This window comes from Larimichthys crocea, chromosome XX (assembly GCF_000972845.2).
Source record: "Larimichthys crocea isolate SSNF chromosome XX, L_crocea_2.0, whole genome shotgun sequence".
NCBI lineage: Eukaryota > Metazoa > Chordata > Actinopteri > Sciaenidae > Larimichthys > Larimichthys crocea.
In genome coordinates, this window is record NC_040030.1 from 2,121,839 (window position 1) to 2,148,722 (window position 26,884).

The 26,884-nt window shown below is 42.6% G+C and overlaps 1 protein-coding gene across 3 annotated transcripts in view; it reads right to left on the bottom strand.

Annotated features, from left to right (window-relative positions):
• ntn4 (netrin 4) overlaps positions 1–22,447 on the bottom strand; it is a 50,500-nt gene extending 28,053 nt beyond the window's left edge. For all 3 annotated transcript variants that reach the window (XR_003464315.1, XR_003464316.1, XM_019278445.2), the window contains exons 1-5: positions 22,016–22,447; positions 19,829–20,382; positions 13,287–13,565; positions 7,011–7,137; positions 5,856–6,041 (exon numbers count right to left, since the gene is read on the bottom strand). Coding sequence is in view for 1 of the 3 variants with exons in the window: in XM_019278445.2 (XP_019133990.1) it covers positions 5,856–6,041; positions 7,011–7,137; positions 13,287–13,565; positions 19,829–20,382; positions 22,016–22,061 (1,192 nt within the window). In the remaining 2 variants the exon portion in view is untranslated. The remainder of the gene's footprint in view (positions 1–5,855; positions 6,042–7,010; positions 7,138–13,286; positions 13,566–19,828; positions 20,383–22,015) is intronic.
• Positions 22,448–26,884: the final 4,437 nt, after the last annotated feature.

Below are 26,884 nucleotides of genomic sequence, written 5' to 3' on the forward strand. Positions count from 1 at the left end.
CACGCAGAGACAGAAGGTTGACATGTGATTAAGGTCTGAATCAAACCAGGGACAGTGCGGTTAAATCTTTGTGTGTCTTAAACCGCCACGTCACCACAACAAAACAAGAAAAACCCAAAATGTGGTTTTCATTTTTGAGATGAAACAACAGCACCGGTGTCAAACAGAGGCCAACATCTTGTAGTTTTTAAGCAGTGCTGGCAGCATTGCTCCGAAATATTTAAGTAAAAAAGACACAAGAAAGAGAAAAAGTCACACACCACCAACCATTTCACATATCTATTACATATTTTATGGAGAAAATTGTTTCTGGTTTTCCCTCTGATGTCCTCCGGCTGCTCCGCCTCAACTCTCTGTGATTTACTGAGTTTCCTGATGGACAGTGAAGTAACCTGCTGCCAACTGTAGCTGCTGTTAGCTCAGTTTGTGAGTCGGACTGTGAGTTCAAAGCACCGGAGGAGCGTTAATGTTTGTACCACAGGCGTTTTGGACCACCGGGAAGAAGAAGAAGAAGAGGTGTTTTACAGGCCCTGATGGGGAGTGGAGCCGGTGTCGTGCCAGAACAGGAGCTGAGCAAATGGCAGCATAACCAGTCTCAGCAGCCTCTATTGACATAACGTCTGAAGAGAAAAGACATCAGAGGATGCTGACGGAGGAAGCTAAGGAGAGAAAATGAGAGCGAGCAAGAAGCTGCTGGACAAGAGTAAATGTGGGACTGACTTTTAGTGGTTGGTGAGAGCTCGGTGAAATAAAAGGCTGAAAGACAGATGCCGAGTTGGGCTGACTGCTGCTGTAATATAGTAATATATAAGATGGCTGCTATGTCTTGTATTGTTGACCCACAGTTGTATTCCGCTCTGAAACCAACCAATTTCTACATGGACGTTTAAATAATTGAAATATTCTCTCAGTTTATACCTTTAATTGCTTTTTCATCCATCCAGCTGAGATATTTCAGTCTGCAAAACAATGAACCAAGTAACAGACCAACCTCTTGCATGACTAAAAATATATATATTCTAAAAAAAACAAACAAAGAAATAAGAAAAAATTTAAGAAAACAATCAAACCGTTAAAAAGAGAACGTCACTTTGGGGTGTGTTGAGTCTAAAGGTCTTTCAAACTGACTGTAAATTATAATTTATTACCAGGACTTAAGTGTTTCATCATTCATCAGTTGTCTGGTATTGTTGCAGCAGCTTGTAATACAAAGGCCTCTCTCTTTTCTTATCACACACACACACACCTCCAGCTTTCTCCCTCCCTCATGCCCCCTCTAATTGTGTGCTGATAGGATGTTCTTTAAACAACCTCCAAAAACAATATACTCGCACTCACACTAACACGTTTCCACTAGTACTCTTAGAAAAACTACTGTCTGCTGGCTTTTCTACGGTTATCAACACTGAGACCTGGAGCCTTTGCATGGAGGAGGAGGAGGAGGAGGAGGAGGAGGTGTCAGGCTTCCCCCATAAATCTGTCCCTATCTCGGGGGGCAGACGGTGAAGGGAGGAGAAGGGTGAAGACGGGGAGAGAGAAACAAAGAAGTGGGGCGTTGTTTGGAGCCATTTCTCTGCTGTTTAATGATGCCTGAAGCTTCGACTGGCAGTAAATGACTCTTAACTACTTACTGTACACCCAGACTCTCACCTCTTTTTTTATTATTAACGCCGTCTTTCACGATAAATTATAGAAAGCCGTAGTAGTTCGGGAGGTTGTGTTTTCTCAAACCAAAGTTCACGATATGATTGCGTGCCCACAAATTCCTACTTAGGACGCAACTGAACGCACAGTCCTTGAGGACCTTAAAGCAACATTGTGTACCGTAAAATAACAGATTTTAAATCGTGTTGATGCCGCACTGACTTGAAAATAGGTGAACGGTGTCTCTGACATTCGTACATCTGTTCTCACACTATGTAACTTTGTGCTAAGGAGAAGTACATAACGCTTTATGGCACTAGGGCATGAGGAAGAGGAGGTTTTTCGGCCCGGAGCGTGGGGTAATGCTGAAGGGGAGCAGAGCTGGTGTCGTGCCAGAACAGGAGCCGAGCAAGTGGGCAATGTAAAAACGACTGTGCTTTAAGTTAATTAAACTATTAAACAATAACAAAACTATTTGCTGACTAACTGATTAGTCACATAGACACATTTTATCATTTATATTCTAGTTTCTTAAACGTGAGGATTTGCTTTGTTTTCTTTGTGTTATATCATAAATTAAATATATTTGTGTTTTGGACTGTTTGTATGAAGGCATGGACAATATGGACAAATAAATGTTAATTGCAGCCCTGCAACTTACCAGACAGTTTATCAGACGTATCGCCTGGGACAACAAAGATAAGATAAACCGTATCACAAGACCCAACAGTGTGATATCAATAAAATCATAAAGATTGAAGTTTGTAGATACGAACATGCACGCAAGCACACACGAGACATACAAATACAAGACAATGACCATCATGAGACAAGATTTCATTTATAAAGAAGCTTTGTGTGTGTGTGTGTGTGAGAGTCAGGCCGTATCTACACTATTGTTTAGTGAGCTGCCTCCGCATGTTAATAATTAACTAAGATTACGGCAAACACCTCAGTCCCCTGTAAAGCCAAAACACGTGTGACGATGTGTTTGGTAACCGCGTGTGTTTACATATCTGCGTGAGAATTTACGAGCACTTGAAGGGGTCACCACACAAGGACTCCTGTGTGTAAATATGTGTGTGTGTATGTAAGATAGCTGTCAGCTGCAGGAGCTCCAACAATGCAATGACATGACAAGACACCAGCCCAGCGCCCGGTGTAGACTATAAACTCCCCACACACACACACACACATGTATGTAAACACACACTGTAACTTTCCCCTCCATGCTAAGGCGTTTCGGTGTGTACGAGCTTGACGAGAGTGTTTTCTTTCTCGGGCCCCTCGGAGACTGGTATGAAAAAAATGTTCCTCACGACGGAGGGAAATTCCTCCATTGTCAGCGAGCGGCTACAGCGGGATTTCACAACCCGTACCTTCGTCTGAGGGGTTCTCCAAGCATGCCATCGCTCCTTTATTCTATCAATCAGCCGTCAGCGAGGATCTTTAGCCCTCTAGCCCTCGTAGTTACCTTACAGGTGAGTTTTCAGGTGCATGACATCCAACTTAAATTACTGAAATCTAAACCTTATACCATATCTGTCTTAAAATATGTGGTACATTATATTTCTGACCTTATCAGAGATGCCAACACACCTAAACTCGATGCCTTGTAAGCATGCTGGCATACCTTTGCTCCAACAGACGTCCAAATGTAATTACGATCCTGATAAGATTGATGCTAATGGACCCAACGTAAGAGGTTGGTGTACGTGCTGTATGGTTGTTACAAGGTGAAAAATGTATGGGGAATAAGTCTGCCAGCAGCTCTGTGAGGCCACATTATGGGCTGAAGTCGGCACAGTCACAATGATAATGCTAAGCAGCGCCTACTTTATTTAAACCTATTTTGAGTACGCAATTGCGTCCGCACTCATCGTGAGTACCCGGACGGACGCTTCTCGCCTGACCATTTTTGCTACCACCGATATTGAGAAAATGCCTGCCGAGGAAGCTTTTCAAAATACAAACATAAGTTGTACATTTGATTTATATTTATATTTTGGCAGTCAAATATTGGCGCTAATGCTCCACCCGGTTGTCGTCATTTCCGATCAGTTAGCACATGTTAATTTCGCCTGGCCGTACTCGAATTGAGACAACAGCAGCTGAAATTAACGCACTACACTAGGAAGTACACACAATATACTACACGAAAGTGTGCTGACGGACGTATCCAAATTGAGACAGAGCGATTGATCACTATGTTATAATCTGTTTATGATGCGCACTGGTGCGGCTCTGGACACCGAGCGCCTTGAGAACGCACAAGATCTCACGAATTCACACATAATCGCGCGATATTGCCGGCTGTAGTCTCTTTGACTCCTGCGATGGCATTCCACGCCGCGTCTTTTTTGCTGGTGTCTTTATAAAAATGATGTGAGGTGTCATCAATGATAGGTTGATTTTGGACCTCCAGAATCAACTTCTCCTCATCCATGGTGTCGAACGGGGTGAAAAGATGCCTGAAAACCCCTCACCTGTTGACTTCAGAGAGTATCACAGAGTATTTTATTTTGAAAATAAACCAATAAACTGGGGTTTTATTTTGTATTTCGTAGCCGATTTCCTTCCCCGCACAATCTGCTCTGTGCTGAAATGTATCCGCATGCAGTGTATTTTAGGGGTTAGTCACTTTTCCTCCTGTTCCTCCACCTCGTTAGGAAGTGTTGTAACCGTCACGTGAACGCGATCATGTGGTTTACGAAAGCAAATATTGGGATAGCAAACTTTAATACAACTGATTGACTTTCTGAACCATTTCTATCAACAGAGAGGTGTGTTGCCCATATCTTGTGAGATTGTGTTGCTACTGACAAACAAAATTGGATTTCTCCTGATTTTTCTGTGTGGCTTGTGATATTCATGGTCTCCAGAGGATGAACCCTAAAGTCTTTGCCAGTAATCAGACTACAGTTATTTTGAGAGGAATTTTCTCAACAATTATTGGACGAACTGCCACGAAATTTGATTCATACATTCATGTTCCACAGAGGATGAAATGCGATAACTGTGATCCTCTGAATTTCTCCAACACTTTGGTTTTGCATGTTAGAACTGCCAGTGTTCATAGTACAGCCTCATAAATGGCTATAGACACTATTTATTTTTATTTTTGTGGCATAAATTTGTTTGTGGAAATAAATAGTGGTCGGTGGGATGAGTTGAGATGTTTAAAAAGTTAAGATAAATGTTTGTTGTAATCGCTTTCTTGATGTAATAAAAAATAAATAGGAATGACGCACTCAAACTCTGAGTGACATAAATGGGCTGACAGCCAACTTATCGTCGCCCATGTTAGGTGTTTTTGAATGGTCTGGTGCAATTTGACAGTTGTTTTAAATTCAATGCCTGCATCAACACACACACACACACACACCTACACTATAGTAATCATGTGAGTCCAGCATACCTGCCGGACTGAGCTCACTGGGTCAAATCTGGCAGATAATCAGACGGAGAATGTAGCCACCGCTCTGTGTTTATGGATGACTATCGCGTGTTTACATAAGACTCGTCTCATCGCCGGAGGCAGCACGCCACTCAACCCAGACACACACATACACAAATACATAAAGAAGACCCTCACACATTTACAACCATGACCAATGATTACACCGAAGCTCCTCGAGCTCTGAGTCACAACCATGAAAAATTGCAAAACAAGCCGAGATGGACAAGAAGCTTTTTTGTGTGTCGAGATTTGAGTCAAGACGAAGGAATGTCAATATCTGATGATTAACTATGGTGTAAACTTTGGCTGGAACGTGGGACGTCTGTCTGTCTCACACACACACACACACACACACACACACATAAAGGACCAGGTGCCCATAAGAAATCAGTGTTATCGAGCACGTCCTGGCTTGTGATCTCCGTCCTCAGCATTCCTTGAGCGCCATTGCCAGTGTGGTGTGTACGAGGTTAATGTTATGATTCACACCACCAACATTTCGTCAACACCGGTATGACTAATTGACGTTTTACAGTGTGTTCTACACGTCGCGGTTGTCGGTTTCACCATGTCACTTTGCCAAAGACAACAAATGCATCTCATATCTACCTGTGAAATTCTTTAACCCACTCCCAAACGGTATGGTATGTGTACAAACCATCAACTCAACATCCACCTCGTTGCTATAACGAGCAACGTGTTTATTAAGATGTAACTAAGATGAGTGCGTTGGCGTGTGGTCGTATCTTACGTTTGCAGGAGTCAGGGGCGGTCGGCGGTCGCTGGGGGTCTCTGTAGAAGCCGGCTTTGCATCTCTGACACTGACGTCCTTCAGTGTTGTGCAGACAGTCGCACACGCCGCCGCTTTGCTGGCCAGACTCACGCCACGCCGTCCAATCAAAGTGGCAGCTCTGAGCGTGTCCGTTACACTTGCACTCTGGTGCGAGAGGGAGGGAATCGACACATCAGCTACGAGGACATTATGGAGGGAAGGCTTTAGACTTTTGATTGGTTACATGTGTATTATATAACTGTCTATGAGATGCAGTGAATCTAAAATGATTTCAAACTGTGTGAAAAGTTGAAAGTCTCTACGTCTTCATGAGAATAACTGTTAGGAATCTAACATGATTATCAAGCTTGGCACCGTTTTAGTGGAATATTCCTTTTACATGAAACTTCTATTAAAAACTGACTTTAGATTGATTTTTACAAACTAGACACTACAAGCTTGTTGATGGTCCAAAATATTAAACTTGTTATATTCTCAGAATCCATCGGCTATCGTCGTGATGACAATTAAGCTTGTAATTTTAAGTTAGCAGCCTGATACTGTTCATGGATATTAGCTCAAATGTATCTTTCTTGTCATTCTTGCGCATCAGGTTGCTACAGAGAAAGTCTTGGCCCAGATATCTGCAACAACCAAGTGGATGTGAAGTGAAGCCGAAAGTGGCAAAAACTGCAGTTCCTCAAACGTCCACTTGAGGCTGGCTCCAGAAGTGAGTCAGTCTCCATAAGTCCCCATGTTCAAATGTCACAACTTCACAGCAGAAATAAACATGTTTACAGCCTGGTACAAAAAATTGTTTTGGTCTCTGTAGCTAATTTCCCCGTTCATGACAACTGTACTGAGGGTGAATTTATATACAACTCACCTGTTCACATTATATTAAGGCTTAAAGTTATGAAGAATTAAGAGTGTGGCTACTTGTTTTGAGCAACCAGGCGTCATTCAGCCCATTTAGCCGATGGATTCCAAGATTTATGGATCTACAGCCTATTGCAAGCTTGGTAAGAAACATTTCCTGAAAGTGCCGGACTAGTGAGAATGACTGCACATCACATTAACAGCTTTCAAGTTCCTGTCGTGGAAAAAGGTGCGACAGAGTTTCGTCTGACTCACTCCGACATTCCTGCGGCGCCCCCGTCAGTCCGTCGGCGGGCTGCCACGGTCGGTCATTGTAGAGAGGAGCGCAGCGCTCGCAGTGATCACCTGCAGTGTTGTGCCTGCACACACACTTCCCATGGACCTGTGAGAGACAGAAGAAGAGATGAAGAGAGAGAGAGAGAGCTCATTAGCAACAAGAAAAATGATAGATGGAGGTAGAGATGGAAGGATGGGAGGAACAAAGAGGTCAGTGTGATGGAGAGGAAAGTTTCCCACATGAGGACAAGATAGAGGAAGACTCTACTCTTCTTCTTCTTTCCTTATTTCCTCTCACTCCATCTCTCTCTCTCGCCTGAAATTAGTGAATGGAGATTGATTGTTTGGCTTCATCACTGGAAACAAGAACGGGCCTCTGCTCTGAAAAGCCTGTGTGTGTGTTAGTGTGTGTTTGTGTGTTTACAAGTGTGTGTGCGTATGAGAAGAGTGCAAGTATGCAGCGCTGAGAGCACAATAACAATCTCCTTGTCATTCCTGTGAGCTGGTATGCCATGCATGCTGGATAATGACTGAAGCAGGGAGAGGAGAGGAGGAGGGGGGGAGAAGGCATCTGAGGAAGCTCTTTATTTGTTTGCGTTACACTGTGCAACTGTAATGTAGGACACACACGATTATACAACAATTATAGAAGGTAGACACACACACACGGACACAGACGTGGAAAACACACACCGATTCTTGCATTTGTTTCCCACGGTGTGTTACTCACCCCCGACTGATTCACAAACACACTGCGCTGAGTTTATACACGTTCACATGCGATAAAGCTATCATGAGCTGACCCACAGATCATGTAGAGGTGAACACACATGACTGATTTTACACTGTCTCAATCAAACTAACAAGAGAGGGGAGAGAGGGAAATTGCTTAAATGAGACGTTCAGTTAGGGCAAATGCTTAATGACACAAACGTCCAAAGAGTGGAGAGGAAACAAGGGGAAGGGAAAAAGACAAAATGGGCAACGGAGGAAAAAGAAGAAGGGGGAAAGGGCAGCAACAGCAGCAGCAGCCGTACAAGAAGAAGAAGTAGGAGCTGGCTCTAGTCCAGACAGCTGGTATTTCCACCCATTTCACATGTTTACCATATCGTGATACGGGACAATTAACAAATGTACACACCGAGAGCTACACACGCAACCATGAACTAAACCCGGCCGTGCAGAGGACACAGCAGAGCTGATATGTGATGGAAATATCTCTGGAAGCTGCTGATAGCTAATAAATCCTGTTTAAATTTTAACGACTTTTACACCAAAAATGTGACGATGATGCAGTTTTTACATCAGAAACTTTGTGATCTACAGATTGAGCTTAGTCAGGGTTAGCACCCTAGAGGGCACAATTATGCTTTCTCCACTGGAAAGGCACCTGAAAGGTAACTTATCACATTTTCTCCACTAGAAGGCCACCTAAGTGGGAACTTCATATTTTCTCTACTGTGAGAGCACCCTAGAGGACACTTTGTCACATTTTCTCCGTTAGAAAGCCACTCAAGAGGGAATTTTATCGTGTTTTCTCCACTAGAAGGCCAACCGAGAGGGCACTTCATGATGTTTTCTCCACTGGAAGGTCAACCTAAAGGGCACTTTGTTATGTTTTCTCCATTGGACGGACACCCTAAAGGGTGATATGTCATGTTTTCTCCACTAGAAAGCCACTCAAGAGGGAATTTTATCGTGTTTTCTCCACTAGAAGGCCACCCGAGAGGGCACTTCATGATGTTTTCTCCACTAGGACACCCTAAAGGGCACTTTGTCATGTTTTCTCCATTGGACGTACACCCTAGAGGACACATCGTCACATTTTCTCCACTAGAAGGCCACTCAAGAGGGCACTTTATTGCGTTTTCTCCACTAGAAGAACCCCCTAAAGGGTGATATGTCATGTTTTCTCCACTAGAAGGACACCCTAAAGGGCACTTTGTTATGTTTTCTCCATTGGACGGACACCCTAGAGGACACTTCGTCACATTTTCTCCACTAGAAGGCCACTCAAGAGGGCACTTCATTGCGTTTTCTCCACTAGAAGGACCCCCTAAAGGGTGATATGTCATGTTTTCTTCACTAGAAGGACACCCTAAAGGGCACTTTGTTATGTTTTCTCCACTGGAAGGTCAACCTAAAGGGCACTTTGTTATGTTTTCTCCATTGGACGAACAGCATATTGGACACTTTAACATGTTTTATCAACCACTGGAGCATCCAAAACGCCCCTTTTGCTGTGTTTTTCTGAACATAGGGGCACCAGAGGGGCTACTGAGTTCACCAGTGCCTGGATGTCATTATGTGTGTGTATACATGTATATATAAGTGTATGTGTATGTTGGCTTTGTGGCTAACTAACAGACAGTGAAATCACCCTGAACCGCAAGAAACCCCTTATGTGGGTGGGACATGAGCACAAAAAACAACAACAACAAACAAATTGGTCTTTTCGTCTGCACTCGCAGTATCTGGACAGTAATGACTCGACGTATCAGGGCCACTTTCACCACTGATTACTGCACACACACGCAAACGCACACACACACACACACACACGCACACACGCACACACGCACACACGCACACACGCACACACAGAGCTCAGACAAAACATTGCAGACTTAAGCACACACACATAAAATACCGCAGACCAAACAAACAAGACACACTGTACAAATATGAGCAGAAAGCAATATTATGCTGCAGCATAATCTTTTGTAGATACAAATTTGAGGTACAGGGACCATTTTACTACTTTTTACATGTAGTGAAGTACTTTCACTTTTTTAGTTACTTTTAAAGCATCTGAATACTGAATACCACCACTGCACACGCCCTTCGTTCCTTGAGTGATCAGTAATCTCTGCCCTCATCTCCCATCTTGAGCTGCTCTGCTTGTTTGGGTTTTGCCAGAATTGGTGGCTCTGGGTCGAAACCAAGACACAAAACAAACTGCTGATAGGCGGGAAGAGGCATTTACATAACTTCTGTGTGTTTACTGGACGCTCCCGCATGGCACATAGTTAGAACGACACGTCGATGACCTGAGGTAATGTTGTGAGGACGGTTAAGAAGGATTTACTGTTCAAAAGTTTAGATCTCGGGTGCAGTTGGGCTAAAATTTGTGATGAAAAAGTTATATTTCACACAAGAAAGAATTAAGACTAGGCCTGTTATTATTATCCTGGTGTTTTATAGTCCCCAATTTTAGAGGATTTTCTAGCCTCAAAAGAAAGAAATCCTGATGAAAACACATTGAGCTACTTGGAATTTCCTGGCATGAAAATAGCCATATTTAAAAGATTTAAAGACTGTATCCAATAAACTGGCTATCAGCAGCTTTTGCTGGTATGAGCAAAGAAAACACATGAATCGTCTTGTCCATTTATCATGCATCGTACCAAAACGTTCTCTGTTTCGTATCAGTGTAAAACAGATAAAAGGATGTTTTCAGCAGCTTGTCAGAATGCAGTTTTAGGCAACCTATTCTTTTATCGTTTCATGACTTATAGGGTGTGAAATAGTCTAAGAAGAAAAGATGCTAATGAAAACAGTCATTAGAGGGGGGCTTAAAATATTTTCCATTACATTATTTCTTGTACAAACAAGACTAAGAGTCTACAGTCATGCAAGCACCTCTGTGAGGCTGTACTTTGAGCTAAATGCTTGGAGATTTGCTAATTAACACTAAATACAAAGTAAATCCACACATGCGTCATGCTCATGTTTAATAGTTGTAATGTTAGGGGCGGTCGGTAGCGTAGTGGGTTAAGTGGCCGCCCCGTGTGTGGAGGCTATAGTCCTCGCTGCAGCTGACCCCGGTTTGAATCCTGTATCGGATGGCTAATTTATCAATAAAGGCATAAAAGGCCAAAAAAAGAATCTTAAAAAAAAAAACAGTTGTAATGTTTTACTATGTTTGCCGTCTTAGCTTAGCATGTTAGCATGCTAACATTGGCTAATTAGCATGGCTAACAGGATCAGTTAACGTTTACAGGTTTCCTATATAAAATAAATTAAATTCCTTAACAAATACATCAACTAAGTCCTATTGTCCCTTTATATTAGATAATATACATTTCAATACACAGTCTTTGAGCTAAATTCTAACATTAGCATCCAAACATGCTCACAGTGACAATGCTAAAATGCTAATGTTTAACTAGTAATGTTTATTATGTTCACCGTCTTAGTTTAGCTTGTTAGCATGCTAACGTTTGCTAATTAACACTAAATACAAAGTATAGCTGAGGCTAATGGGAATGGAAATATTGAATTTTTACATGATGATCATATTGTTCTGTTAACAAACACTAGCATCAGCATGCATTTACCAGTTCGTCAGGTTTACCATCTTATTTTAATGTGTTAGCATGCAAAAATTTGCTAATTAGCATGGCTTTTCCCAAATTACTATTCTTGTCAGCCTGTAAATTCCAATAAAAAACAATTACAACTACTACTATTCATGACAATACTGTATATTTACATGTAACAGTTAACGTTTATGGGTTTCGTGTGAGAGTACAAGACACAAATTGTTAGATTCTTCAAAAAAAAACAACATGCATCTGACTAGTATTGTTCCCTTATATTAGCACAAATATATTGTATCTGCATTGGCTTCGATGGCATTTCAGTCCACTAAAGATATATTTGAGGTAGTTCAAAAGAGGTGACATCGTTACAGTACTGCAAAAATGTCAGTTTCAGTGCATATCATGGTAGAAAAACAACAGCAACAAGAGATCCTTGTCAGAAATGTTTGTTTTGTAGAAAAACAAGTACTGGCTGAGCAGTCAGATATTGTTATCTGATCATACCAAACTCAAATATTTATATTACTACCAGGATCAAAAATCCATTATCAGTCAGGCTTTACTGCATATTGATGTAGTACCATTGTTTATCTGTCTAAATGCCTCTGCTTATATAAGTTGTAAAGGAAACTCCTTGTTGGCTCTCACTTTCCCTGTCTAGCCTCGCTGATTGCAGGAGAACAGACGCTCGGCTTCAAAGTCATCCAGCATTTCTGTTTGTGGAGATGGATGCGATAGGAGCCCGGCTCATAGTTGATCTCCAGGAAAAACATGAAAATCACACCTTTTATCAACACGCATACACATCAACACCACCATTAACCCCTCAAGTTGAATCAATATCCACGTCTCTCAAGGGGGTTATCAGCGGAAAGGCAGCTGTTTATCTGACCAGACACAAGAACAGAGGAAGCAGGAGGGAGAAAGGTGATCCTCCCACCACCACCACCACCAGCACCCCTCCTTTAGTCTGTTATTAAGACGACTGCCAACACAAAGTGAACAAGCCATTCAGTCTGTAAATAAAGCCTTATAATCTTGAGCTGCTTAGAACAAGTGAAAAGCCTGCCCATGGGAAAGGAAAGAAATGCCAGCGTGTCAAAACAGTGTTTGTAACAAAATATTAACTTTCACTTGTTTTTCAGATCTTTCAACAGCTGAAATCACTGCAAAATGTCACTAAAAGGGCGTCAAGAAATAACTTTAAAACTTAGTTGTGACAGCATTTCAATAGTATTACATGTAAATGTAAGTTTTATTAGAGCCAGTGGAGTTTTTGACCACTAGTGGTGCTTTGAAGTGATGCTAACTCATCCTCTATTAGTGCACACATGTGGGTGATAGGGTTACACATTCCTGCCGACTGCAGATGGGGATAATGCAAACGTGGAGAGCATGCAAGCCATTAAAGACAACAAAAAGGTCAAACAACATGCAGACCGTGTCCTCATTCACTCATTCACTTCTCCTTATATAATAGACACTGAATGGTGTCCACTATAGTGAGCAGTAAATTGAGACTTGAGATACTTATATCATCTTCTTACTCGCTAGCTTTTGATCATAAGTACCAATTTTGTACCAATTTTTGTTGCTTTAAATTGCCAAATGTGGTGTAAGAAAACTGCCTTTTACGGGGTGTCGTTTAGCTCAGTTGATAGAGCAACCACCCCTTGTACAAAGGCTGAGTCCTTGCCTTGGCGACCCAGGGTTTGAATCCGACCTGTGGCTCTTTCCCACATGTCATTCCCGATCTCTCTCCCCCCACATTCCTGTCAGTCTTCAAGTCGTCTCTGTCAAATAAAGTCCAAAAAGCCCAAAAAACTGCCATTGACAATGTTGAACTCTCATGTAAGAAAGAGTTCATAACATTTTAAAGTACTATTTTGATGCCGCTCATTGATACACTCAGTCGATGCTCCTCTCTTACCACATGGTTGGTCCGGTCTCTGATGGGCTGGTACCCCGGTGCAGGAACACACTGCTCGGCGTGTCCGTTACAGAAGCAGCTTCCCTTCACTATCAGGTCATAGATGGCAAAGTGTTGGGTGGGAAGAGCTTCATGTGCTGATGCGAGGTCTTTGGCCTGGCACGGACACGGCTGATGCTTCAGCAGTCGGATTCGGATGTTGGTCACCCTCAGCTGCTGCTGGCCCTCCTCGCCAAATGGATCCAGGGACTCCCACTTTGGAAGGGTACGGTAGATCACCTGTTAGTCAGAGAGAGATTATATTTTGAATCACCTATGGAAGTTCTAGAAGTTTTACCTTCTTTAGAGGCAAAAGACAGACCTCAGACTATTTGTACTTGGCTCTTTGTGGTTTGAAGAGACTCAAAAGTTTTGATTTCCAAACAGTAAATTTGATCAAATGTCTTCCGAATTATCCAGGATATGTCACTTAATAATAAATTTGAAGTAAGAAATTGGCAGCGTAGTTGCAGAACCATGCAGGTTTGAAGTAATCCTTTAAGTTTGTGAGTTTCAAGAGGCAGAAAGTCAACAGACCGGTCCACATTCAAGCTGCCAAACTCTTCTCAGGAGATGTTTCTTGGCAAAAACATCTCTGACCCAAAACTCTGGAGCATTTACTCAGCAAAAAATTCTCCAACAAATCAAATTGTTTGACTTAAATGGGCGTTTACTCCAAATAGCAATAAAAATTAAGCACTCTGATGACCTAAATTACCATCTGACATACCTAACTGTCCAAAACGTTGTGGTTTATCCAAAATACGTGATGTTGAAATCGTTTGTACCAAGAGTTCAACAACTTTTCTTTGAGTTTTGGAGTGTTAGATGCAGCCTTGCTGTTTTGCTGGGCTTTGGTGTTGATGGTTTTGGTCTACTTTAACAGTAAAAAGAGAAGATTGGACGCTGTTCTCTCCTGCAGCTCCACTTCATGATTTAGAGGGATTAGACTGGCGTATTCAGTGGCACAATGAGCCTCATTGATGCCACTCATGTCACTACATCTGTCATGTTAATGGGCGTTTGTTTTGGTATCAACGTGCACTAAACTATGACCTTATACCCCGCTGTCATTGACTACGTCCTCATGTGACCATAAGGGTGCTAGGTGTCCTTAGATAAGTGCCCAACCTTTCTCCCTCTCTCTTTCTCCCTCTCGCTTCACCCTGTCTGGTCCCTGGACATCTTTCAAATCGAAGATCCCTTTATAGGCTGCCATCGCCATGGCTACTGCTGCCACTGGCAACCAACACCGCTGCTGTTGTCAGGGTGAAAATGTAGGTGTTAGCCCCAACTCTCGCTGTGAAAGAAATGTGTGTGTTTGCAGTGTGGCTCTTCACAAAGTGTGAGTTTTTGTCACTGGCTGTCATTGATATCATGGGATGAGTAGTGTGTGTGTTCAAGTCTGTGAGTGTTTTCTTTGGTTGAAACTTTGGTTGAGATGCAAGCGAAGCCCCCCACGCAGCTCCCTCATTGGCTGGATGGCCCACGGAGAGTGCGATGGGAGGAGCACTATTAATTTCCCCGTTGTTGGAAAAGGTCACAGGGTCACGGCATTGTGGTCCACAATTAAGAGAACACGACAAATAGGACGAGGGGCGCCGGTCCGCGGGAGAGCACGGAGAGCAGGACCAGACAAAGACGGCGACAGAGATGCAGCTTCACATAACTCAGGGCCGGACAAAAGGCCCGCGACAGCCCAGTGACACCACAGCAACACCAGCGCACACACACAACCACACTGGCATGCACACAAACATCAGGGCTTCGTTTACAAAACGGAAATTTAGAAAGGAGGCCTTCTTGGAGCTTCTACGACACAATCATGCTCCCATAGTTTTCTTTTGACTTGGAGATAAAATATTAGTGTTCACACATATGCTGATGACACCCATGTTTATGTTAATGTGAGTCCAAAGAGTCCTGAAGGGGCCTTGGTAAACTCTACTGTGCACATTCAGCTGCTTATTTGTGTTGCCTTTCCCCTTTTTTTCCCATTTATGAGTTGCAAGAGGATTTCATTCACTATAAATGACAGTAAATGAGTTGCAAGAGGATTTCATTCACTATAAATGACAGTAAACAGTGTCCTTCTGCAGCAACAAACATAACCTTTGGATATACAGGGACATTAAAGCAACGTGAAAGTCAGTTTGAATCAATCCAATCCTTTAATTTCTTGGGACACAAGTATTCAGTGTGAATTTCCAAATGGAGCGATGTTTTGATGAGCAGGTTGTCTTAAACTCTACAACTTCTGTCAACGTCTTCTTCTGTCTTTTCTCCTCTGTCATTATGTGCATGGAGGCTACCAAGCCCGGTTACATTACCCACTTGCCCAACTCCATTTCAGCACAAAACCAGCTCTGGTCCCTGTCAGCATTGCCCTGCGCTCTGGATTTAAAGACCTCCTCTTCTTCTTCCTCCCGGTGGTTCAAAACTCTACCACTAACACTCCCCGGTGCTCTGAGCTCACAGTCCGGCTAACAAACTCAGCTAACATGAGCTAACAGCAGCTACAGTTTACTTCACTGTCCATCATAAACTCTGTAAATCACAGAGAGTTGAGGCGGAGCAGCCGGAGGACATCAGAGGGAAAACCAGAAAACATTTTCCCCATAAAATATGATCCAGTTTCACCAAAATCAGTGAAATAATTGGTGATGTCTGACTTTAAAGCGTTACGTACTTCTCGTGAGCACAAAGTTACGTAGTGTGAGAACAGACGTACGAATAACAGAGACACCATTCACCTGATTACAAGTCAGTGTGGCATCAACATGATTTAATTTCTTTTTATGGCAGACTAGACTAAGTTGCACAATGTTGCCTTGATCATTAGTTTGAAAACAATCAAGACAAAATGGGAAAAAAAAAAATTTGGGCCAAACGAGCCGCATTTTAATTCAGTGTCTGTCTGAGTCCTGAGCCGGCGGGTTCACTGAGGGCCATGGTTCCACTTCAGGCTGAAAAATAAAAGTAAGTCTGGCTTTAACAGGCGTAATTCCATCAAAGCACTGTGGACTGTAATCTGGTAAACAGGCACAATGGGCATTGATGGAAAGAGAAAGACGGAGAGAGAGAGAGAGAGAGAGAGAGAGAGAGAGAGAGAGAGAGAGAGAGAGAGGGAGAGAGAGAGGGGGGAGGTGGTGAGTGTCTAGCCAACAGCACCAACATCCATCAGAGCAACGGCACTTCCTTCCCTGCAGACAGACGGAGACCCGACTGTATGTGTTTATCTAAAAGGGCATGGACGAGTGTGTGTGTGTGTGTGTGTGTGTGTGTGTGGTTAGGCCTCTCTCTTCCCTAAGGAGGTCAGTCTCTATAACAAACACTCACATTCTTCCAGCCCGACTGACCTCATAAATAAGACAAGGAGTCCTGCATACTCTACACACACACACACACACACACACACACACACACACACACACACAGAGCACCTTTTCCCCACATAACAGGTGAACACGAAAAGCTTTCAGCGCATGAGATGACATGCTTTCATGTTTGCAGGTGAAAGAAGAGAGGCAGAAAGCTGAGAATACCTGTTCACTGTAATCGCTCCCAGCTACAGTGCGACCCCCAAAAAGCTTTACAGACATCTGTTAACCTGAGACACACAAACAAACCCACGCACACACACGCACACACATACACGCACAATATAAATCAATCAGGGTGAAATATCTTATCTACTTTGCTTTCATTTGACTTTGAAGCAGTGGAAGGCCAGCCAAAAATCATGCTTCATTCTGCAAACGATAATACAGCTGCAACCACTGACAGTATAAAGAATGGACTGCGTATCCGTGACGTCATCCATAGGTGTTAGTTCGTTAGTCAGTCTTCTTCGGGAATAGATCGTTTTCTAGAGAAACTACCTCAGCTTTAAGGGTCAAATCGCACAAGTCTAGTGTGATTGTGTCAGTACAGTTGTCATGAGCTACAGAGACCAAAACTGTTTTTTGTACCAGGCTGTAAACATGTTTATTTCTGCTGTGAAGTTGGACATTTGAACATGGGGACTTATGGAGACTGACTCACTTCTGGAGCCAGCCTCAAGTGGACGTTTGAGGAACTGCAGTTTTTAGCTCTTACACACTGACTTCACAGCCACGGAGGTTGCAGCTATATAGTACTTCTTTAGGTAATCAACACATTAATTAGTCTATATAATATACTGTTAAATGAGGAGAGGAGTCTGAGGCGATGGCTTCTTTTGTCTGAACAAATCAAAAGATATTTCATTTGCAATTATATAACACAGAGAAAAGCAAATGCCTCTATTTTTGAAGACAGACAGGGAATTGAGCTACCAGAGCGCCTCTTTTAATTGATCATTAATTATGTTGAGCAACAATCTGAGCTTCATTTCCATGTTCATATTCATTCAACTGAGCCGACTCTATCCGCTGACGAAGGCCACAAGACGCTAAAAAGCTTAACCCTTTGGAAAATATCCAGCAAAAGAAACTCGTGGCAACGTTCTTTTAGAAATGATCAACAATCTGCTGGGCTAAATACCACTAGATATAAGTGAGGGCTGTTCCTTTTACCTCAAGACGTCCAGGTTTTAAACTTATTTTACAATGCATATCCAAACATAAATTACAATAACAAAGACTAAAACATGACCAAAAAACAATAAAAAGATCTCGTCAGTCGGCATTCAATGCACCACTTTGACTCTGGAGACTACTCTCTAAGCCGGTTTGGACGTTTGGAGATGTATGTAAGTCTTCATAATTGTGTGTAGTTATCATCACCTTGCCCGGGTTGTTTTACAGGAGGAGATAAAGTGTGAACAGCAGCAGCAGCTGGTCTGTCAGAGCGCTACTTGATCTCCTTTAACCTCTGGGTCACGGGTTTAAAAGGTCAAAGGGGGCGAAGGTCGTGCTCCAAGCACAGGTGGCTGAGACGAATGGAAACCAAAGTGTGAAGCACGGAAAGCGAAAGAGGTTTTTTCGCACATTCATGCATGAAGGATGAGCGAGAGGATGGTGTAATAAATGCAAACTTCTCTTTTCTTACACGCACAATAAACCATAAACACGTTCAAAGAAAACACAGCGGGAGTTCATAAAGAAAGATTTACGACGCGGCTGCAGAATAATCTCATAGCACCTGGCGGAGGGAGTCGCAGCCCGTCAGAAGAGGACGTAAACACACATTACGTGATATAAGAGCACTGCAGGGAGTCCACAGCAGCACCACACTTGGCATGCGCCTCCGCACACATCTGCAGAGCAGCTCCCGACACACACACACACTGCTTCAATTAAACATCAATGGACTTCAGGAAGCCCTCTCGTGCTACAGTCAAAGTACGCCTGTTAAACACTCACTCATGCACACACACTCGCTCACAAAGCCCCCCCCCCTCCCCCCCACCTGGCTGTGCTCTGCTTTCCTTCAGCTTGACGTGCTGACGACGCCGCATGACAAAAAGGTGTGTTTTAAATCATTTGTTTCTCGTCTGTGGCATGGTTTCCCTGTCATACCTCGGCGTGTTTTTGTTAGTAATTGATTCGTAGAGTAAGACAGTAAAAAAATATTTTTTTAAAAAGCAGGAAGCTCTTTGTCAGCCCCTCGAGCGTCTCACTGCAGGTGTTCATCCACCCTCCTCTCCACCTGCGTTAACCTGCTCCCTGAGCCGTCTGTCTGTGTTTGGACTGGGAGAAACGGCTGGAATTCAACCAGCAGCTTGATCCAAATCTGATTATTTGAAGCACTTCTGGCAGGTAGTCGCGGATTGTGAAGAGAAAAAGACAAAGTGATCCGCGAGAAATATGACTTTACGTGACACTAAAAACTGCTACCGTTTCTGTTATTTTGTTTTATCAGCTGATTGTTTTGTCCCGTTGAGGGTGGTACGACAACTTTAACAACAAGAACCAAGAACCTTTGTGGCTGTGAAGTGAAGCCAAAGCGGTAGTGCCAAAAGCTGCAGTTCCTCAAACGTCCACTTGAGGCTGGCTCCAGAAGTGAGTCAGTCTCCATAAGTCCCCATGTTCAAATGTCCAACTTCACAGCAGAAATAAACATGTTTACAGCCTGGTACAAAAAACAGTTTTGGTCTCTATAGCTAATTTTAACTGTACTGAGGGTGAATTTATATACAACTCACCTGCTCAGATTATATTAAGGCTTAAAGTTATGCAGGATTAAGAGTGTGGACGCTTTGATTGACAGGTAGGTGTCGTTACAGGTGGCGTCGTTACAGGTGGCTTGTTTGAGCACCCAGGTGTCATTCGGCCCACCTCACCTCTCTGAGCTTCACAACAGCTCTTCATAAACCTGTCATGGATACAACATCCATGTTTTATGCGGCCGCCTGATGCTGCTCGAAGTGATGCTGAGGAGAGCAGTGAGAATAAACCAACACAACCAAAACAACGAGCTGAAAGACCTTAAAATGCTCCCTAAAGCGGAGGGGAACCTTTCATATTATCATCATTGGAAGCAGTGTGATCTCAGCTTCAGACACACTTTAACGTCCTCACCTCTCCACGGTTACAGGGATAAGCGGCAGAGTATTTGGAGGTGCAGCTGGCGCCGTCTTGTCCGCCGCCTGCCTTTCCCTCCTCCAGCCCGAAGGCGGCGCTGCAGTTGCTGGCGTAGTACTGCAGCATCTTCCACGTTCTCCCAAAGTCCTGAGACCGCTCCAGGGTCATGGCGGCAGGCCTCGGCGAGCGAAACACCACGATGAGATGCGTGAAGTAGAACTCGGCCTCCAGGTCAAGCTGCACAGTCTCAGATTCCACCCCCTCCGCCGACTGCCACCAGGTGTTGGGGTGACGGAAGGAGGAGTCGGACATGCCGCCGGCCAGGTGGGAGAGGAGAGGCAGGCCGGCGTTGCATTTGGCGCACTTGGCGGCGCTGCAGGCGAGGTTGGTGTTGGGGTCAGAGTAAGAGCAGTAGAGCTCGGTGCCGTTGTTGCCGCAGACGGTCTGCGTCAGGACCCGGCGACCCAGGGCCAGGTTACCCATGCGAGGGTTGCAGGCTCGGCTCTCACAGCGGGGGGCCACGCCTGCACGAAACACCTCCACCGACAGACCTGTGAGGACGGACGAGGAGAAGAAACGTTTACACGTGTGCTTGGCAAACGTGCTGAGGTGACATAACAGATTCATAGAGGAAAAAAGAGTGGAAGTGTGGGTGTGGCACATCAGCTCAGGGCGGTTTCACCAGGACTATTTCTTTGGTAGGATGAAAGGAGGAGGGATATCTTAAATGTTGAACACCTCACCTGTTCAGATTATATTAAGGTTTGAAGGTTTTGCAGAATTAACAGCGTGGGCCCTCTGATTGACAGGTAGGTGCTGCTATAGGTGGCTTGTTTGAGCAACCAGGCATCATTCAGCCCACCTCAGGTCCACGTCTTTGCTGATTTTTAGAGGAAGGGGCCGGACTACACCTTCAAGAACATATTAGATATTCTACATCCTACATAATCAAGGGATGGGGTCCATATATGAGAAGTTTTCCTCCACCGGTACATCAGTTTAGGAGTGTTAGTGGCTTATTTGAGATCCATTTCAGTAAAATATGTTACAACATTCAACAATTTCTGTCTGTGGGACCCCTTTCTTTTGTTTGTGGGTGTCCAAATCCAACTTCCACCCAAAAATCCTGAATATGGGAGTATGAGTTCAGGTGATATCTGAAGGCGATGCAGCAACTTTCAACAGAGATATGCTCATATATATACTGTATATACAGTTGGTGACGTTCCCAGAATAAATTCATGTCGAGTTTGGTTAAAAACTTATCTTAAAGGCCAAAATCAAACAAAAATAACAATAAAATATCAATAATTTTGTCAAATTTGACCAAAAAAACAACAAAAACATCTTGTTAGTCAGCATCAACACATCACCTTGTCCCTGGAAATCACTTTCTAGGCAGGTTTGGATGCTTGGAGATGTTTCGTGAAGTGACTCAGTGTCTGTTTGTGTGCACATGAGTCAAGTGATTTACCTCAAATCTGAAATGTTATGCAACAAAATGTATAATAGGGGCATTGTGCACCTGCAGCCAGCAGCCGGCGTGGACTCTTACCACAGATAAAGGTTTGGCAGCTCAGGGAGAGGATGCATTCAGAAAGAAAAAAAAAACCCACCCCTGAGGGCCACAGTGTCATCTTCCAGTGTGGATATATTATCTTTTAAAAAGTTGGAGTTTGTGTTGTTTTTCCGTGTCACAGACAGCCTGGTTTAATCAACCTTTGCACTGGAGGCAACTACATAACTCTCTATGACAATTCATCTTTACTCTCACGTGTATGTGAACTGATCATTAAGAGTAAATTAAACTATATTTGTTAAATTAATTCAAACATAAATCTCAACTTTTATGCCTTTGATACCAAACTTCCATCTAAACCTGAGGCATTTAAACAACAATGATATTTGAGCATGTGTCCTGCTGTTCTGTGCCTCCTGCAGCCTAATATAGAAAGTGGAGTTTATCATTGGGTTGATGCTTTTAAATAAACTCTTAAACTTTTTAATTTATGTGGATTTAAGTGTCAGAAATACAAAGAAAAGTCGCTTCCAGTCAGATTTTAATTGCGTAAAAATGTAAGCCGAGTTCTGCATTGTGCTGAGCAGCAGCAGCTCATTGCTGCACACTTCTTTAACAAAATAAAATAAAATAAGGATGTTTAATGTTAATAAATAAATACTAACCTGCATCTGACAGCACGGCAACGCTGATTACAAATAAAACCAGCATGTCTACTTGTTGGAGGATTAATCCAAATAGAAGATGAAGAGTTATTCAAACATCAAGTGTGCAAAGATCTTCATCCACGGTGCAAGCAGCAGCAACAATAAAAAAAAAACACAATAAGACAAGTGCGTAGGTTCAAATCCAGTGTGGACTTTCTCTTTCACTCAGCTGTGATCCAAGAAGACGGCGAGAGAAGAAACAACATGATCCCGCACGGTGCGTGATGTCCCGCTGAGAGATGAAGAAGCTCAGCTCGTCTGCTGCTTCGGGACCTGCAGCGTGTTTCATTTCCCCGCAGTGTGAGCCCGCTGCCCCGCTCTCTCGGCCCCGCACATCTATTTCTAACAGAGGGGACGGAGAGGTTGTGTAGTGACAGCAGCGGCGGCTCCGCCTCTCCTCCACATTTCTCTCTGACTTAAAGGAACATGGGCAGAGGTGTGAGAGATGTTTAGATGTTGTGTCACCATGGCAGAGGATCATATCCCTTCATTCACAATGGTTACTGTACTACAGTTTTTTTTTTTGTCTAGTTAAGAGAATACAATTGTGTATCAAACTGGAAAAATAAAAAACAGGAGTGGTGCACACATAAAGTAACCTCCATATCAAAAAGAAAATGTATAAAGCATAATATACTGTTATATAAACAAATAAACAAAAACAAGGAAAATTATATGTAGCCTACAGTGCTGTAAATAAATACAGTATTCATGATATTATGTTTATATGATTATGTTGACTAATTTTGACAATTAAGACTATTTTGCATGTGATGACTTATAGAATGAAATGATGCTGACATGTTTTGGAGAGAACAACCATTGAGAATCAATCAGTTTATCAATCGTTTGCAAAGATGTACTAAGACATTTAAATTGTGATGAAATAAATGAGTAATACAATTCTGTTGTGAACAGTGGTTTGGAGGTTTGTCCATGTAGTTTGTGTTGAGGATGTAATTTCTGTTTCAAGAAATTAACCAAACCAACGGAGAAAAACTGTAAAACAACAGTGTGAATAACTTTAAAGAAGCTTTTCTGCCATAAAATAACACACATTAAATCATCACACTATGTAACTTTGTAACTAGTTCGTAACACTTCATGGCACTAAGTCGCACAACACCGACTATTTCACTGATTTTGGTGAAACTGGATCATATTTTATTACATTATTACATTATTAATTACATTATAAACAGTAAATATAATATAAATATACATTTAATATTAGCCGATGTTAGATAACGCCAACTGTAGCAGCTGTTAGCTCATGTTGGATAATGTTAACGGCAACTGTAGCAGCTGTTAGCTAATGTTAGCTATGGTTAACTGACATTAGCTAATGTTAGATAATGTTAACAGCTACTGTAGCAGCTGTTAGCTAATGTTAGCTTTGGTTAACTAACATTAGCTAATGTTAGCTATGGTTAACTAACATTAGCCTATGTTAGCTATGGTTAACTAACATTAGCTAATGTTAGCTACGGTTAACTAACATTAGCCTATGTTAGCTATGGTTAACTAACATTAGCCTATGTTAGCTACGGTTAACTAACATTAGCTAATGTTAGATAATGTTAACAGCTACTGTAGCAGCAGTTAGCTAATGTTAGCTATGGTTAACTAACATTAGCTAATGTTAGCTATGGTTAACTAACATTAGCTAATGTTAGATAATGTTAACAGCAACTACAGCAGCTGTTAGCTAGTGTTAGCTAAGGTTGAATAATGTTAATGCTAACTATAGCAGCTGTTAGCTAGTGTTAGCTGTTATTAGGTAATGCCAACTGTAGCAGTAATCAACAAAAAAATAACTTCTGTTTGTTAATGTTAGCTAAGGTTAACTAATGTTAGATAATGTTAACACCAATTATAGTAGCTGTTAGTTAATGTTAGCTGCTGTTAATTAACGTTAGCTAAGGTTCAATAATGTTAATGCTAACTATAGCAGCTGTTAGCTAGTGTTAGCTGTTATTGGGTAATGTTAGCTAATGCCAACTTTAGCAGCAATTAGCAAAAAAATAGCTGCTGTTAGCTAATGTTGGCTCAGTTTGTTAGCCTGGCTGTCCAGACTGTGACCTCAGAGCACTGGGTAAGTGTTAATGTTATGGAAGAGTCAGTGTCATGCCAGAACAGGAGCTGGGCAAGCGGGCTATGCAACCAGGCACGGCAGCAACCATGGACATAATAACAGAGCAGAAAGGACTGAAGGGGACATTGAAAAATCACAATTTGATACATTATATGTGACATTATATCATAATTAGGCAGTGGTCGCCCATCGTCTATGATAAATTTCCCCATTGAAGAATTAATAAAGTTAATCTTATCTCCAGACCACGTGGAGTCGGACGCAAAAAGCTGACGTGGTGGGCGTAAATGAACGCTCCTATCCACATTTCTGACTAATTGGCTTTGATAGAGAAAGTACAAACACAAAAAGACGCTGCATGAGCCGCTGATGCACATCGAATTACACCGATTGGTTGCTCGACTGCAGCCTTTGTTGACAGCATTGTTGGTGTCCATACAAAACCAGTCAAATATGCAAGCCAATAAGTCCAGTTCTGCCATCTGCTCCCAACAATGGCTGTTTAATAGCACATAAAAAGAAGACAGGGGACGGGATGAAGGCATTCATATATGAGAAAACTTATGGTGACGGGCCTTTACAGGCTGCAGTGTGCCCCCATGTGCTCAGCGATGGTACAGGATCACAAACTGATGATGGAAGGCTGTTCTTTCCATTCCGGCCCATTTTGGGTCAAGCTCCACTGAACACAGCATGGCTTTGGCTTCTCTGTCTGCTGAGTAATCGGACCATGACCTGCTTTCTGTGCACTTGACCCGTGTCCAATAAGCAGTGAGCCAAATGAAACTATCTCACCTGTTCGCATTGTTCTGTCTGTCCTGGTTCACCCATTTGTTCTGTGCTTTTTGTGAAGAGGAGAACTGTGTTCTTTCCCTGAGATTCACACTCTGTTTCCAGTCTTTATGCTAAGCCAAGCTAACCGGCTGCTTGCCGTAGTGTGCAGATACCTCTGAAGGAGAAGTCAGAGGAAAGTTATAACAATTCATCCTGACCTGACCAACTTTTAGACCAACATTGTCATCCCCAGATCTACGCCTGTGGACTTGTGCTCACAGTCGGGGAGTTTTATGAGTCCCATGCTTTACACTTCCTGCAGTTCATCCACTCCACAGGCCCAATCAGTGTGAACTTCTGTCTCTCAGCTGTCTGCAGACTTCAAAGGGCTGTTTGGCATCAGACTGGAATGATCCAATTGTCTTGGATCTTTTTGTAGTCGTTCTGTGTCTCTTTGTGGTCATTTGTATCTCTTTGTGGCTGAGTTTGTCTCTTTGTGGTTGTTTTTGTCTCTTTGTGGTTGCTTTGCATCTTTTTGTGGTCATCCTGTTTCTCTTTGTGGGTGATTCTGTCTCTTTGTGGTTGTTCTGTGTCTCCTTGTGGTCACTTTGTGTATCTTTGTGGTTGTTTGGCATCTTTTTGTGGTTGGTTTCTGTATCTTTGTTTTGTTTTGTTTTATCTCTTTCTGTGGTCATCCTGTGTCTCTTTGTGGCTGATGCTGTCTTCTTTGTTTTGTGTCTCTTTGTGGTTGTTCTGTGTCTCTTTGTGATCATTTTGTGTGTCTTTGTGGTTGTTTTTGTCTCTTTGTGGTTGTTTAGCTTTTCTTTGTTATTGTTTTGCCTCTTTTTGTAGTGATCCCATTTCTCTTTGTAGTCATTTGTATCTCTTTGTGGCTGATTCTGTCTCTTTGTGGTTGTTTTGTGTCTCTTTGTGGGTTTTCCGTCGCCTCATGGTCATTTTGTGCATCTTTGTGGTTATTTTCTTGTGTCTTGGTGGTTGGTTTTGCATCTTTTTGTGGTTATTCTTTTGTTTGTTTGTTTAATTGACTATCTAACAAGAAATGTTAACAGTCACTTTACACACCAGTCTGGTCACCTCTCTGGCCTTGTCCCTGCTTTCAACATACACCCCCTCCACACACACACGCACACACATTGTTATCATGCCATAACTGACACGGCGACTGACAGACGGATTGGTTAATTACACAGAGGGCAGCTCAAAAAGAAGAGGGAAGAAAAATAGGCTAAATGATGTAAGAACCTGAGCATTTCAAACATGCAAAGGAAAGATCCAGCGCAATTTCAGAGGAATTTTCTGACAGAACCCAGCCCTTTACTGTAGTGAGATGTTAGTTTTATTCAAAGTGTCAGGTTTGAACTTGTCAGATGCTTCAGTAACAGTTGAACGCTTCAGCGCAGAAAAATGAGTGAGATCTTCAGACTGTGTGTGCCTGGAGATAAATAGCTGCCCAGACAGAGAGCTGAGCACGACCCAGATATGCCAGTCATCTCACTTCTTTCCTCCTGAACAGGACATAGTTTTCAATTACTAAATAATTATTCCACAAGATTATTTTAGAGGAGATGTTGCACAAACAGTATAGTTCAAATCAGGGTGGATAGACTGATTGGCAGCTACGTCAGAAGAAAAAAATATGACTTCTTTTGCTTTCCAGTAATCGTATGACAAATCTTAAAAGAATGTCGGTGTGACGCAAGAGCGAACATCAGTAAGTGATATAAGGTCACTTTAACCTCACCTCTGAGGATCGCACACTCACTTTAAGCTGGAAATGAAATTATTTGTCATTTAATAGATTAGTTAATTTAATAGTAAGCTGAATATTTTTAGGTTTTAGAATCAGAGAGGAAAGTGGTCTTGAATTAACCGAGTAAACTGAACCAGGATCAGTCTGTCAATCATAAAGCTGAATTGGGTGCCAGTAACAGTCCAAT